Source organism: Cavia porcellus, unplaced genomic scaffold (genome assembly GCF_034190915.1).
Source record: "Cavia porcellus strain 051 isolate PalLab524CR breed Dunkin Hartley unplaced genomic scaffold, mCavPor4.1 scaffold_29, whole genome shotgun sequence".
Lineage (NCBI taxonomy): Eukaryota > Metazoa > Chordata > Mammalia > Rodentia > Caviidae > Cavia > Cavia porcellus.
The window spans coordinates 36,537,346-36,551,337 of record NW_026947512.1 but is presented as its reverse complement, the minus strand read 5'-3'; the positions used below and the strand labels follow the sequence as shown (position 1 = coordinate 36,551,337).

At 32.9% G+C, this 13,992-nt stretch overlaps 1 protein-coding gene across 8 annotated transcripts in view; it reads left to right on the top strand.

The window, feature by feature from the left end:
• The window catches only part of Hmcn1 (hemicentin 1), a 398,189-nt gene that overhangs the window by 319,136 nt on the left and 65,061 nt on the right, over positions 1 to 13,992 (top strand). For all 8 annotated transcript variants that reach the window (XM_063240159.1, XM_063240157.1, XM_063240158.1 and 5 more), the window contains 7 exons: positions 256 to 415; positions 2,135 to 2,259; positions 2,435 to 2,618; positions 3,228 to 3,325; positions 4,170 to 4,448; positions 10,467 to 10,663; positions 13,314 to 13,395. In XM_063240159.1, the coding sequence (XP_063096229.1) occupies positions 256 to 415; positions 2,135 to 2,259; positions 2,435 to 2,618; positions 3,228 to 3,325; positions 4,170 to 4,448; positions 10,467 to 10,663; positions 13,314 to 13,395 (1,125 nt within the window). The remainder of the gene's footprint in view (positions 1 to 255; positions 416 to 2,134; positions 2,260 to 2,434; positions 2,619 to 3,227; positions 3,326 to 4,169; positions 4,449 to 10,466; positions 10,664 to 13,313; positions 13,396 to 13,992) is intronic.

Below are 13,992 nucleotides of genomic sequence, written 5' to 3'. Positions count from 1 at the left end.
AAAAGTGATTCCATTGGTCCAGAAGGCTACCCGTGAGGTAGATCTATTACTAGCCCATTTGAATAACCGTATCAATTTGCAGACACTCCAAGAATATAGAAGTGATCTGATTCAGTTAAAAGTAATTCATAAAGGTAGCAATAGTTTGATCTTAATCTAGAAGGAATATGATTTGGAAAGGCATGTTCTGTGATTGCATTTCATTCATTAGCATACATGTCCTTGTTAATGAATCTGGTAACTATATCTCCATAGTTCCTCCAAGTGTTGCTGGTGCTGAAATTCCAAGTGATGTCGGTGTCCTTCTCGGAGAAAATGTTGAGCTGATCTGTAATGCAAATGGAATTCCTGCTCCAATTATTCAGTGGCTTAGAAATGGAAAGTCCATAACTAATGGTGAAACAGAAAAAATCCGGTATGTTTAAGACAAATAGTCCATCATAAAAATCTTAGATATGACTTCATATTCTGAAACCATCAACCTGCATACATGCCATGTCCCTTGGCTCACTTTCATTAGGTACAATGTCATAACCAGGTTTATTCCTCATAATTGTTTGTCCAAGTCACACTTTCAGCTGACATTTGTTACCCTTGACACACAAAAAAGTGGAATAATAATGCCCTAAGGGCCTCTTGCTTCTTGCAACACAAATTCCTTTGGCATGATAGTCCAATGTTCTACACTGCATTTGATTACTTCATCACAAAGCTTCATGTCATGAACATTCCAGAATAATTATTTGAGTAAGTAGGCATCAATTAAATACATCAAATTTTTATTATTTTGAACCAATATTTTATTTTTAAGAGCTTGAAGTGTATTTCATAGTCAATAAGTTGAACATCTGCAATCTTAGGTCAGACAAATGTTATTTTCCTTGTATTCATTGTACATTACAATTTAGATGTCTGTCTCCTATTTAAAAAATCTTGGGTAAATTGAAAAATATTTTAGAGATATATGAAACATTTTATTTCTCTTAAGTGAACATTTCTGAATAATTAACATGTAGTTACTTTTATTAGGGAAGCTGCTGCCACATTCCAGAACAAGTACAAGCAATTTTGTTGGACCTAAGAATCTCACATAATAATTGAACCTAAGATCTAAAGGTCTATCACTTACATTAATATACTAAACTTGCTTATTTTTACATGCATTTTGCTCACTAGTCCATTATATATTGATGTCTAAGTAGAACAATTTGTAGATCAAATAAAATAATTTTCAAGGTCACTTTACTTTGCTTTTATCATGGCAACTTGCTTTTTTAGCTCAAAGTATGTTTAAACTCATGAATTTTTAAATTTCGCATTGTGAAAAAGAAAAGTACAACTAAGTCCAGTAATGATATTGTAATTCTCAGTATGAGTGCCAAAATTTAATAACATAATACAGTAGAAATAGATTACTCACTTTTATACAGAAGATTCTAATGAAATCATTACTTTTGGAATAACTTTTAATAACAATTTATTTTCTTCCCAAAGCACAGGGAGTTTTGTTTGGCAGTTAGTGAAAAAACTATTAAAGCAAAAATCTTAACTTAGATACCTTTGATTAACTAATGATAATTTTATTATTTAGTACTGTGCAATTCAAAAGAAAAATTTAGCAATTTTAAGATGTATCTATATAATACTGACTTGTCACAATTTAAATAAATTAAACTATTCTACTCCATCTCATTAAGCTATGATTCATTTATAGTTAGGTTTTTATATATAATTTCTTATTTCTAATTGTTTTTATCAGTATTCAATTTCTATACCAGAATTTAAAAAAATATTTAATTCAAACCACATATTAATAATTTAAAATCTAATATTCTAACTGAAAATATTAGAATATATTGATACAAATTCCTGAATTGACTATATATTCACTTTTTCTCATAAGGAAATAATGGATATAGCAAATGTTAATGTTTAATTACTTGTCTTTAACCTCCATCAATTTTTCTAGCCTCCATCAATCTTCCATGTACCTAATGCAATAGATTCAAACCGTTATATCCAAGATGACAACATCATTTTATGGTGATATATTTTAAAGAACAAAAAACTGGGTTTTCTAGATCTGAAGTCCACATTTATCATCTCAGTGCTTCTATTATGACCTTTTCCATAGGGTGACTGCAAATGGCAGCACATTAAACATTTATGGAGCTCATACCTCTGACATGGGGAAATATACATGTGTGGCTACTAACCCTGCTGGAGAAGACGACCGAATATTTAACTTGAATGTCTATGGTAAATATGAAATCCACCTATGACCTTGCTACCTTAAGAATTGAGTCATAGACAGCAGGTCTCTTGAGCATTTTTTAAATCTAATGCCACTGTTGTTTTCATTTAAGATAGAAAGCAGAATAGTGGTCAGTTGAAATGATTTGTATCAACAATCTCTCTCCTTCTGCATGCATAGCTCCACCTAAAATTAGAGGTAATAAAGAAGAGGCAGAGAAACTGATAGCTTTGGCTGACACTTCAATAAACATTGAATGCAGAGCTACAGGGATGCCTCCTCCACAGATAAACTGGTTGAAGAATGGACTTCCTCTGCCTCTCTCCTCCCATATTCGGTTGCTGTCAGCAGGACAGGTCATCAGGTCAGATTTTATCATATGTGATTTTCCTACATAGATAACTGAAATAGTTAAATTTTTCTTTATATAAACAATATTTGGGAAACGCTCTCTCCCAGCCTTTTCTTGTTCTGTTTTCTGCCTTTCGTTAGATTTTTAAAAGAGCATTGGTAAAAAATATAAAATTGAAATAAGTTTTGCTTATTTAAATTCTTTTAGTAAATTTGTATAAAATGGGTCTTTCATAGATGACTTAATGTTACATATATTTTTCCAAGAACTATTATTTTAACTAAAATATTTTATGATAGGATGGTGGGAAGATACACACTACAGTTGTAGCATTTTTGTGTTAACACTATTTAGTAATAATAAGTATTTGAAAATTATTTACTCTCCAGATTGAGTTTTTTTATTTTTATTTTTAGTGCCTCATCATCACTGTTTAATGACAGTTGTGGAACTGGATGTATTTGAGGCATTTATATTTTGTAATAGATGGCTATAAGCTTTACAGTTAAAATATCTCAACATAAATCATCTTCTGTAACCTATTTGTAAACAGTCATGATTTTATTTGTGTATGTTTGGATGGGATCAAGTTATCAAATATTGGATCACATTGTTCCTCAGGATTGTGAGAGTTCAGGTATCTGACGTCGCTATGTATACTTGTGTGGCCTCCAACAGAGCTGGCGTGGATACTAAGCATTACAACCTTCAAGTGTTTGGTATGTCACAGAAATGATTACTTCTTTACTTCATCTCCATTATTAAACAACAGACCTACCTTTAGAAATTCACTTCCTCATAGATTTAGTAATCTGACTTTCCTCTCTCAAAAACAATTGTTGACTAAATTTTTCCAACTGATGAAGAACGTGTTTTCTTCCAAGGGTTCCATATTTGTTGAACCATTCTGTCTAGCAAAACTTTGCAGTCTGGTATTTTACACTGAGTCAAATCTAAAAACTTTACAATAGCATTTCAAACCAGACATAAGAGTAGTTTCTCATGCAAAGAAAAATCAAGACTGTTTTCTATTAATATTAGCAGTTCATTTAGAATATTTAAAATATGAATACATATTGTGTGTATATGTATCTTTGTGAATGTGTGTATGTAAAGAATTCAAAATATTTTATTTCTGAAATATTGAGGTTCACTTGTCCACATTTCTCACTCCCCAAGAACATCTCAGAAAATATGGATTAAATAAATTTTACCCTAGAACTTGATATTGTACTATTTATTTTGGATATTGCAACTACTCCTTACATAAGAGATTTCAGAAACAAACCTAAAAAGTTGAAAAATCATCAAAATTTAAAACAAATATGTTGTGTATTGTACAAGAAAATAATTTTTAATAATAATTTTCATTGCTAAAACTTAAAAGATTAATAATTAGCATGCCTAATAGATGTTTTTATAATAAAGTTTCCATTTTATCACACAGTCATAAAATGTATATTTATTGACAATAGTAATATTATACAATTATTTAAATATCTTATTTGTTTTTCCTCAAATTCCAATAGATATAAAACCTTGCCTGTTCCATTTTCTACACAGTAAGGCCACATATGGATAATGCAATGGAAACAGAGGAACTCACAGTTATCAAAGGCAGCTCCACCTCCATGACCTGCATTACAGATGGGACCCCCACACCCAGCATGTCCTGGCTTAGAGATGGCCTGCCTCTGAGGCCTGATGCTCATCTGATAATCGGTACTCAAGGAATGGTCCTTCAGCTCATCAAAGCAGAGACTGAAGATTCAGGAAGGTATACCTGCGTCGCTTCCAATGATGTTGGGGAAGTCAGCAAGCACTTTATCCTGAAGGTCCTGGGTAGGTAAACATAAAGAGAGAATAACTGAGATATCAGCATCAGTAAATAATTCTTAGATTTGCTGTGGAACAGAATTTGTACAAATTTTATTATAAATCTAAAATAAAATACATTTAATTATAGAAAATTTAATGGAAAAGGATACTATTTATATCATCTTTCTTATCCCAAACAGTTTTGAATGATCCAATATGTAGATTTTGCTGGAATTTGTCATTTCAAATAGTTTAGATCTATTTTCTTTTGTGTATATTTGCAGTGAATATTTAAAGTTTGCATTACAACATTTTACATGCAAACAAATCACATACAGAAAATCCACATCTTTTCCATGAAGTAAAAATTTATGGCCTTGAAAGAGAATGAAAAGTGAATGAAATTGAGTATTTCAGTAATGAAGATCTTTTTTAAGTTTTGTTTTTTCAATATGATGCCAAGGTCCTTACTCAACACAAAAATGTACCCAACTAAGAATAGCATAAGTAATGTTAACAAGAATCTTGGTTAGGAAAGGCTAGCATATGTTTTCAGAGTGCACTATAATCATTCTCAGAGTACCTATTAAAACTTAAGTATTTGTGCAACTTGAAAAGTCTGCTCCATTGCGAGTTAAGCTTCATGACGGCAGAGGCAGTGTGCATCTTACTTATTCCTGCATTGTTAGTGCTTAGCATGTCACCTGACCCATCAGCAACTCCTAATAGGTGTTTGTTGGATTGAATTGAACTGAACTGAATGAGATGCAAGGAATGCTGGAGTAATAGAAAGTTTAACCATAGAGAAAAGTAGGACAATATCCAATATGTAAAGAGACAGCAGAGTGTAGCTGGGACTCCCAGAGAATAATGGATGATTGGTCATGAAGGAAATTCCCATGATGTTTAGAGGCACAAGACAAGAAAGTGTCTGATGTGGCAGTAGGGTGGGGTTGGTAGCAAATCTCTATTCATCATTTCATGTAATATGAATAAAAGTAAGTGACATGCATGAATTTATGCTTCATTACTTTTATATTAAAAGTTAATTATTGAATGTATATTATGTACCAGGTATGTTTCTAAGCACCACTGAGCAAGTAACTATGAATGCCTTCTATGTGGTGCATTGTGTGTAATTGAATGTATCATGGAATAAGAAAGATAATGTCTTGGGCCTGAAATTCCTACACTTGGAGGAAAGTAGATACTTAAAATGTAATTGCTTTTTTGGCGTGATAAGGGTCATGTAGTTAAGATAACATCCAAAGGGTGGTAAGTTTCATATTAGCTCTTTTCATGGGTGAATCAGGGCCTTGAAAGGTAGGATTTTAGAGATGAAGAGAGATTTAGAGAATCTGCCTCTGTTGGTCACATAGAGATGATGGAGCTTTAGTTGTCAGTTGGTATTCATGTAAACTAATGTGCAAGGAAGAGACCAGACAGGAAATATACATGAGCAGAGGCCAAGCTATGAAGAGGTTTCAGAAGATTTTATCATTAAAAGGAAAGAATTTTAAGAAAGAACATGTTACACCCAGATTTCATTTCCAAAATATCCTTCTGGTGACAGAGTGAAGAATAAACTGAAGAAACTGTTGTATTGATACAGGCCTAAAAATGCAAAATCTATCCTAGCAAGTAACAGTAAAAAGAAATTGAGTACCCCTCTAAGACTCCCAGAATCTTGAAACAGAACCCAGATGAAAGCATTTCTGAATGAAGAAAATGAAAGAAAAAAGCTAATATTGATATTGTGAGAATAATATACAAAGAACAATCTTCCCAGTTGATGAGCTTCTCAGGATAAGACTTTCTTACAATAGACTTATATACTGGTCCAGCAAAACAATGAGACAATTTAACATTTCAGTACCTGTTGACAATTAATCCCATTAAGCTCTGGAAAGCTCTTCATGGGCTACTACACAGAGTGCTTAAGTCTTGGAGGACTGCAGTTCTCAACTTAATTCTATCCACATGGTGGGAGGTGTCACAGTTTGTTAGCAGTTCTGAAAATGTTCAGTGTCGCTGGAACACTGAAAATATGACAGAATGTCATGCAAAATAAAACTGGGGAAATCTGACGAGGTCTAGGCCATGAAAGGCTGTGCTGACCACATTAAGAGGTTTGGTTTTAATCTTGTAAGAAAGAGAAATCATTACAAGTCATAGACTAATACAAGCAGCATTTCCAGTTTTAAAAGACCAGCCAGCCTAGCTTCAAAGCAAAAATCTCCTTGGAGGAGGGAAAGAATGAGCTATGAGACGCTGGTGTTCTATTAGGAATTGTATTTCTTTATGAATAATACGGTCTAAATATGGTGGCATATGCAAAGAAATTTTAATTTTCTTATTGAGAAAGATGTCTGGATGTAGTTAACTGTTGTATTTCAGATATTTGCAGTTCTGTTGGCCTTTAAATCATGGTCAGTAGATGATCAGGCAACATCTGCTCAACTCCAACATACCTCAACACTTCTCTAGGGACAACAGTAGAGCAGAAAAACAGGAGAGGCCTATTTCTAAAGAGCTGTCCCCTTACAGATTTTCCTATATGCCCACAAATACCCACTTACATCTCATAGGTCAGAAGTATTATATACCATTCTACCTACTATCTGCTAAAAAAAAAAAGCTAGGGAACATAATTTGTTTAGTAAACCACTAGCCCTAGCAAAATTCTGAGTTGTTAGTAAGATAGACATAAATAATATTGGGTAAACATCTACGACTTGGAAGATAGAGACATTAATTGAAGTAAAGAGTAGTTCAGATTGAAATGATGATAGTGAGAGAACATATATTCTAGAAATAATTAAATATTAAGACTTCATTATAGATTTTGACATATGGGAATGATGAAGAAAAAGATCTTAAGGATACTTCTTAGTGTCTGGTTTATATGACTAAGAATTTAGAGATTTGTCAGGTAGATGCAAGGAATGGTGATAAAGGACAAATTTTAAAGAATAAGACTAGTTCAGTCTGGTTTTTAAATAGTGTGACATATTTTAAAAATATGCAAAATAAAATGTTTATCCAATTCTTTCATTTATAAATCTGAATATTAGAAGAAAGATCTGGATATCCAAACATATGCATGTAGAAGATTAAAACTAAATCCCTATTTCTTATTTTTTTCAACATCAACTCAAAGAGAATCAAAGAACATAGACCTAGAAATGACTCTATTACTACTAGAGGAAAACGGGAAAACACTTCAAGATATAATCATAGGCAACCACTTGCTAGAGAGGACTGCTATAGCTCCAGGAATAATAGCAAGAATAGACAAATGAAATTTCATTAGTTAAAAAATTTCTGCACAATAAACTAGGCAATTAATAAATGAAGAGACAGCTTGCACAATAGAAAAAAATCTTGGCTAACTATTCATCTGATAAAGGATTAACATCTAGAATTTATAAAGAGCTCAAAAATTTTAACACCAAACGAATAGGTAAGCCAGTCAATAAATGGGCAAGTGAACTGAACAGACATTTCTCAAAAGAAGAAACAGAAAGAACCAATAATTACATTTTAAAATGTTCAACATCTTTAACCACTAAGAAATGCAAATCATTACACTGAGATTCTACCTCATCCCAGACATAATCCCTATCATTAAGAAAAAGAACAAATCCTGGTGAAAGTGTGAGGAAAAAGAAACTTATATGCCATTAGTAAGTATGTGAATTAGTACAACCATATGGAAATCACTATGAAAGTTTCTGAGAAAACCAAAATAGGATTATCATATAGTCCAGCTATACCACTCCTTGGTATATATGCAAAGGAGTCAGAGTCGGACACCACTGGCATACCGTCATGGACATGTTTATTGCAACACGATTCACAGCAGTAAAGTTATAGAATCAGCCCAAGTGCCCACCAATGGACAAATAGGAAAAAATGTGGTATATACACAATACAGCGTTATTCAGCCATAAAGAGCAATGAAACATGCCATTTGTAGGAAAATAGGTGGACCTGGAGATCATGGCATTCAGTAAAACAAGTCAGACTGAGAAGGTGAAGCATCACACATTTTCTCTGACGTGTGAAACCTAGAAGGGAAAAGTAAAAAGATTTAAAAGTAGAAGGGGTAATACCAGGGAAAAGGAGGCGGGTGGAGAGGATGACTAGAAGGCAAGAAAGTCAATAAAACTAAAGTTTGTTTTATGCATGCGTAACAATGTCACATTGAAACTTATTTTGTTCAGCTAATATGTGTCAGTGAAAAACAAAAAAAGTATTGAACTTATTCAAGGAGAAAAATAGCCTAACATATGTTTGTCCCACATAAATATATTAAAAATAAATAAGGGGGGCTGGGGATTTAGCTCAGCGGCATAAGCGCCTGCCTTGCAAGCAGGCAGTCATGAGTTCGATCCCCGGTACCGATAAAAACAAAAAAGATAAAAAAAAAAAAGAAATACTTCAAAAATAAATAAGGTTACAACGATATATTAAAAGCATGTTGATGAAGCTTTGGAAGAAGTAACGATACTTTTTTGGTTAATTCAGTAAACAACATTGCAACCTTTTAATCAGAAAATCTTAAATTAATCTTATGCCACATTTAATAAAACTTTATTTGACAGCAATTATGTAAGACGAATGAAAGTATGAAAAGATGTCATGTGGGACAATGATCAAGAATAGCTGACTTCCTATTTATAACCTGAAAAAGGGAACAAATCTAATGTATTATCTTTTTCTAGAAGGGAAAAAGGACTAAGAAATTTTTAAGAAGCACGTGTCAGTGATAACAACATAGAGATAGTAGTGATTTAAAAAAAACAAACCCTACTTTTTTTGGAGACCAGTTCTTAATTCATGCTCAAGTGATACTTCTACCTCTGCTTCTTGAGTAACTGGGAAAATAATCTTGTACTCTTGGTTGTAAAACTAAAATAGATACACACTGTGTGTGTGTGTGTGTGTGTGTGTGTGTGTGTGTGTGTGTGTGTGTGTGTGGTTTAACTCACTGAACCCTAACACTCCTACTAAATAATGTCATTCTTATTTCAGAGATTGCAACTCAGTTTGACTCCAATGCTATGAATCACTATTCTACTGTCGTGTGTGTGTGTGTGTGTGTGTGTGTGTGTGTGTGTGTGTGTATTTTTGGTACCGGGATCAAACTCAGGACTTTGTGCTCCTCAGGGAGGCACTTAACACTGCTGCTCTAAATCACCAGCCATTAAGTCGCTATTCTAAACTACTACATGATTGATTTAAAATAAAAGCAACCTCCCTACCACTGATCCTTGGAGCTGTTCAACAGCTATTTTGGTTGCCTTGTGAAGAAGTAAGATAAAAAAAAATGAATAATGAAAGTTACATCAAAAACTTGAATAATCATTTTAAAGGAAGTCTGTTTTAAAGGTACTAAATTGAAGATATTGAGCTAAAGAACCCTAATGTTTCTGTCCAAAATTTACATTCTTTAACTTTCTTTTAAGAAAAGTCACTTTGTTAAAGTATAAGTAACAGAAAACTGCTTCTGCCATAACATAACAGATGTATTTTGTGCAAAAATCATCAGCTCCAAATGTAGTTATTTTTTCTTTCACTTAGTCATCGTTTCCACACAAAAGTGTGCCTGGAAAAGATAATAACAGAGTTCCATAGTTTTCATTATTGCTTTTAAGAGTTAATTAGTGTTTAAAAAGTGCAAAGGCATATTTATATATTTAGGTACCTCTTTTAAAAAGTAAACAAGATTTGTTTTCAAATCTTTCCATTTAAGTAACCATCTGTAATTAACTGAGTTCCAGCTGCTAGTTTGTAATTACCTTGTAATGAACTGCCTTTGGCTTTGTAATCTCTTACAAGTATGACTCATTCTTTTTGAAACAGTGCCAATGAGAAAGAGTACTGACATCTAAGAATGATCATATATCAATTTCCATATTCTAACCTATTTATATCATAAAGTGTAAACTTAAGTTGGATTTTCAAGTTTTCCTGATCAACAGTATTATATCAAATAGTAGGCTTATTTTGTTATTGTTTTTTATTCTCTTTAAACAGAACCACCTCACATTAATGGATCTGAAGAAACTGGAGAGATATCAGTCATTGTTAATAATCCACTTGAACTCACCTGCATGGCTTCTGGAATTCCTGCTCCTAAAATTACATGGCTGAAAGATGGCAGGCCCCTTCTACAAACAGACCAGGTGCAAAGTTTTAGAGGAAATGTGTTTCTTCGAATAACTAATGCACAGGTAAGAATCAAAGTTCATACAGTTATTTTATCCTAAATTAAACTTCTGACTTGCTAACAGAAGAAGTATTAAATAAATTATGCATTTGCATGTGCACACATCTCAAATGTCTACAACCTTACCACGGGTAGATACCCTTTTGATATACTTAGTTGTGTAGACATGACTGGGAAGAAGATGAAGTTGTCTGATTTTACACTTTGAAGAAAACAAGATATGTTTGCATATTAACTTTTGTACATTTTCATAGCTCTGTAAATGTTAGTATATTTTCTAAATCTCAGCCTTTTCTATATAGCTCTTTACCTAATCAACAAAAAGCAATCTAATAGGTGTATAATGCTGCAGAGAGAACCTTTGATTTCCAAACTAGCAGACATGGAAGTCTGAAGAGATACAGTTTCTGAAACAATGATAATTCAGTAACACTGTTATTTTAGTTAATATATGTGAAATATAAAATATACATTTTAGTTAATATATATTAAAAAGAAAAACGGCTAGGTGCCATATTATAACAATCTTTTCTTCTGCTAAAAGAGACAAATTTTATATTACAGAGATTCTTAATCTGTGCCCTAATGCCTTCATTTGTAAACTGAAGATATAAATAATAATGTCTTATGCAAAGCTGAGAGAATTAATGAGATAACCTCATATCATGTACTTAGGCTGGTGCCAAAGATATGTAGTAAGTGCTAAAAAAGAGGCAGAGAGAGAAGAAAATAAATTGCTGCTGCTGCTATTGTTATCACAAACATCATGTTGGACATAGACCAGAACATTATTATTCGTGTTTGTTTGTATTTTTGCTGGGTGAAAAAAGAAGCAAAGGAAGTTATATATTGCCTACTGTTCAGCTCTGGGCTCCGAATATACATGATACTTCTGACAGCTCTTCAAAGCAGTGTCTTTACTCCCATTCTACAAATCCAGAAATAGGCATTTCAGAGGTCAAGTACTTGTCTGCCAAGTCCCTGCCCTTCCTCAGTGGCAGGGTTCAGTCTCAGTCCTGATTAGGGACCTGCCGATGCGTCTCGGCACATTTCATGTCTGACACCATGGAGCATATGCATTCCATTCCCTTCTTTAATCTCCACTCCTAATATTGCAGTAACTCAAAGTAATTTCATGTTACTGATCGAAGCATTTGCATACAAAACAATAAGAGAACCATTTAGAACAATATTGAAGTAGAAAGTGAAATACAATTAAGCCCCATGACTGATCTTAGCTCTTCTGCGTCTGTTTTCATAGGATTTTGTACATTCCTGTTATAGCACTTACTGTATTTTATTTTACTTGTCTGAACATTGTCTTTCAATATACTAGTCAGCAGTGTGCAGTATTCCTAATATATAATGGATGGTTTGTAAATCCAAATTGTGTGATAGAGACAGAATTTCCTAAAACATCTTCTATCAAACACTGGGTCTGGGATTTATTCTGAGGAGGTGACAATTATATGACCCAGTAGATTTAGAGAGTTTTATATACTGTACTCTACCCTTCTTTTGCATCATAATGCATACCAGCAACACTGAAAAACCTTATTTTAAAGACAACTATTTCGAAGAAAACAAGCAACATTATAGTAGCCAAAGTTGATATCCTGCTGTCCTTTTTTGAAATCCTGGGTTTCTTGCATTGTTTTGTTCTGATCTGATTTGTTTTGTTTTGTTTCATTCTCATTAAAATAAAAAAAACATCTGTTTAGGCCAGTGATAGCTCAGTGGCACAGCAACTGCCTGGCAATTGCAAGGTCATGAGTTTGATTCTCAGTACAAATATTTATATATGCTTTCCAAGCATTCTAGTCCTAAATCTTTTCAAAGAAAGTTTTGCAACTTAGCAGAAAGTTTTTCTGTAGCCTACAATGTCAGTTATGAATATAAGAATGTTTTTAGATCTCAATATTTTGTTCAAACAGTAAAATAAACAAAAGCAGGGCTTTCTTATTTTTAAAAAATACGCTTTTCGTAGTAGTAAGAGTATCTGTTTTCCAACATACTTGCTGTACGGATTGCATCTACACAATGTCCAAGTTATGACTGAAAAACAACCTCCAGCAGCAACCACATTTAGGTACTTTTAAAAAAATGGTTTTAGTTTTAGTCACATAAAAGTAGATTCTGCCATCAATCTGACTGTTTTTATAATGAAATACTATCATAGAGTATCCCCATTTTGTTTTACCATATGTATCACAATTACAGTCAAGAAATGATGTTAATTTGTTTGAAATTGTAAAATAATACTTTACTTATCTGTTGATCTAATCAATAAATTTAATTTTCTCCAGTAAGACTACAACTGAAACTTTCATTCTGTATTTTAAAAACTGTAAATGTTTATTTCTTCAATAAAAACTAAGAATCTAATCTATCACATATGTACTAGAATATGCACATCTTTAGTTTTCTGATATCATTCTTAGGTCAAATCCTGAAACCTTGTTAAAACACAGGTTTGCATATAACAGCTAGAAAGCAATGGTGAGTATCAATACTAATCATAAATTTTGAACAAATTGTTTTGGTGATTGTGCTAATGACATTTTGCTTTATATTGAGATTCTTGTATTAATTCTAGTCGATATTTAGTCTCCTCACCAAAACTAGCATATTAAAAAGGTATTTGGGTTTTGTAGGTGGAGGACACTGGAAGATACACGTGTCTGGCATCCAGTCCTGCTGGAGACGATGATAAGGAATATTTAGTGAGAGTTCATGGTAAATTTGTTAAAAGTTCTATGTTCTATCATGCACACACTTAATTAGAAACTGTAATTTCTGGAACATAGGGCCACTCTATACCACATGATAGGATATCTTTATAAATATAGAATGCATATTTTGCAAATCTGAGTCTTGTATTTGATTGAGTGCTTTTTGGGGATAGATTCAGTAGTTTTTTTCAACTAGTTGTTTTTGCTCAAGTGATATATTCATTCATTTAAAAATAAAATATAAATGATAATGAATAAAATTAAAATAACATATAATTTTATTACAAAAGGATATGTTGTTTTTGCAAGCAAATGTTTTACAACAATGTGACCATAGCAGAGTGCCATGACACATTGCATAGACCCAGCTGCTTAGAAGATGCTGAGGCAGAAATCTTGCATGAGTCCAGAAGTTGGGGCCAGCTTGGGCAACATAGAAAATCCCTGTCTGTTTAAACAAAATCCCTGTCTGTTTAAATAAAAAGGTGATCGCACAGAATATTATGTAAGTTTCTTTTTTTCTCATTAAATGGGGTGATGAGCATGCTTTTATCAGTTTTAATGATTGCATGGTATCAACTGATGCCCTAATTTTGGTAGA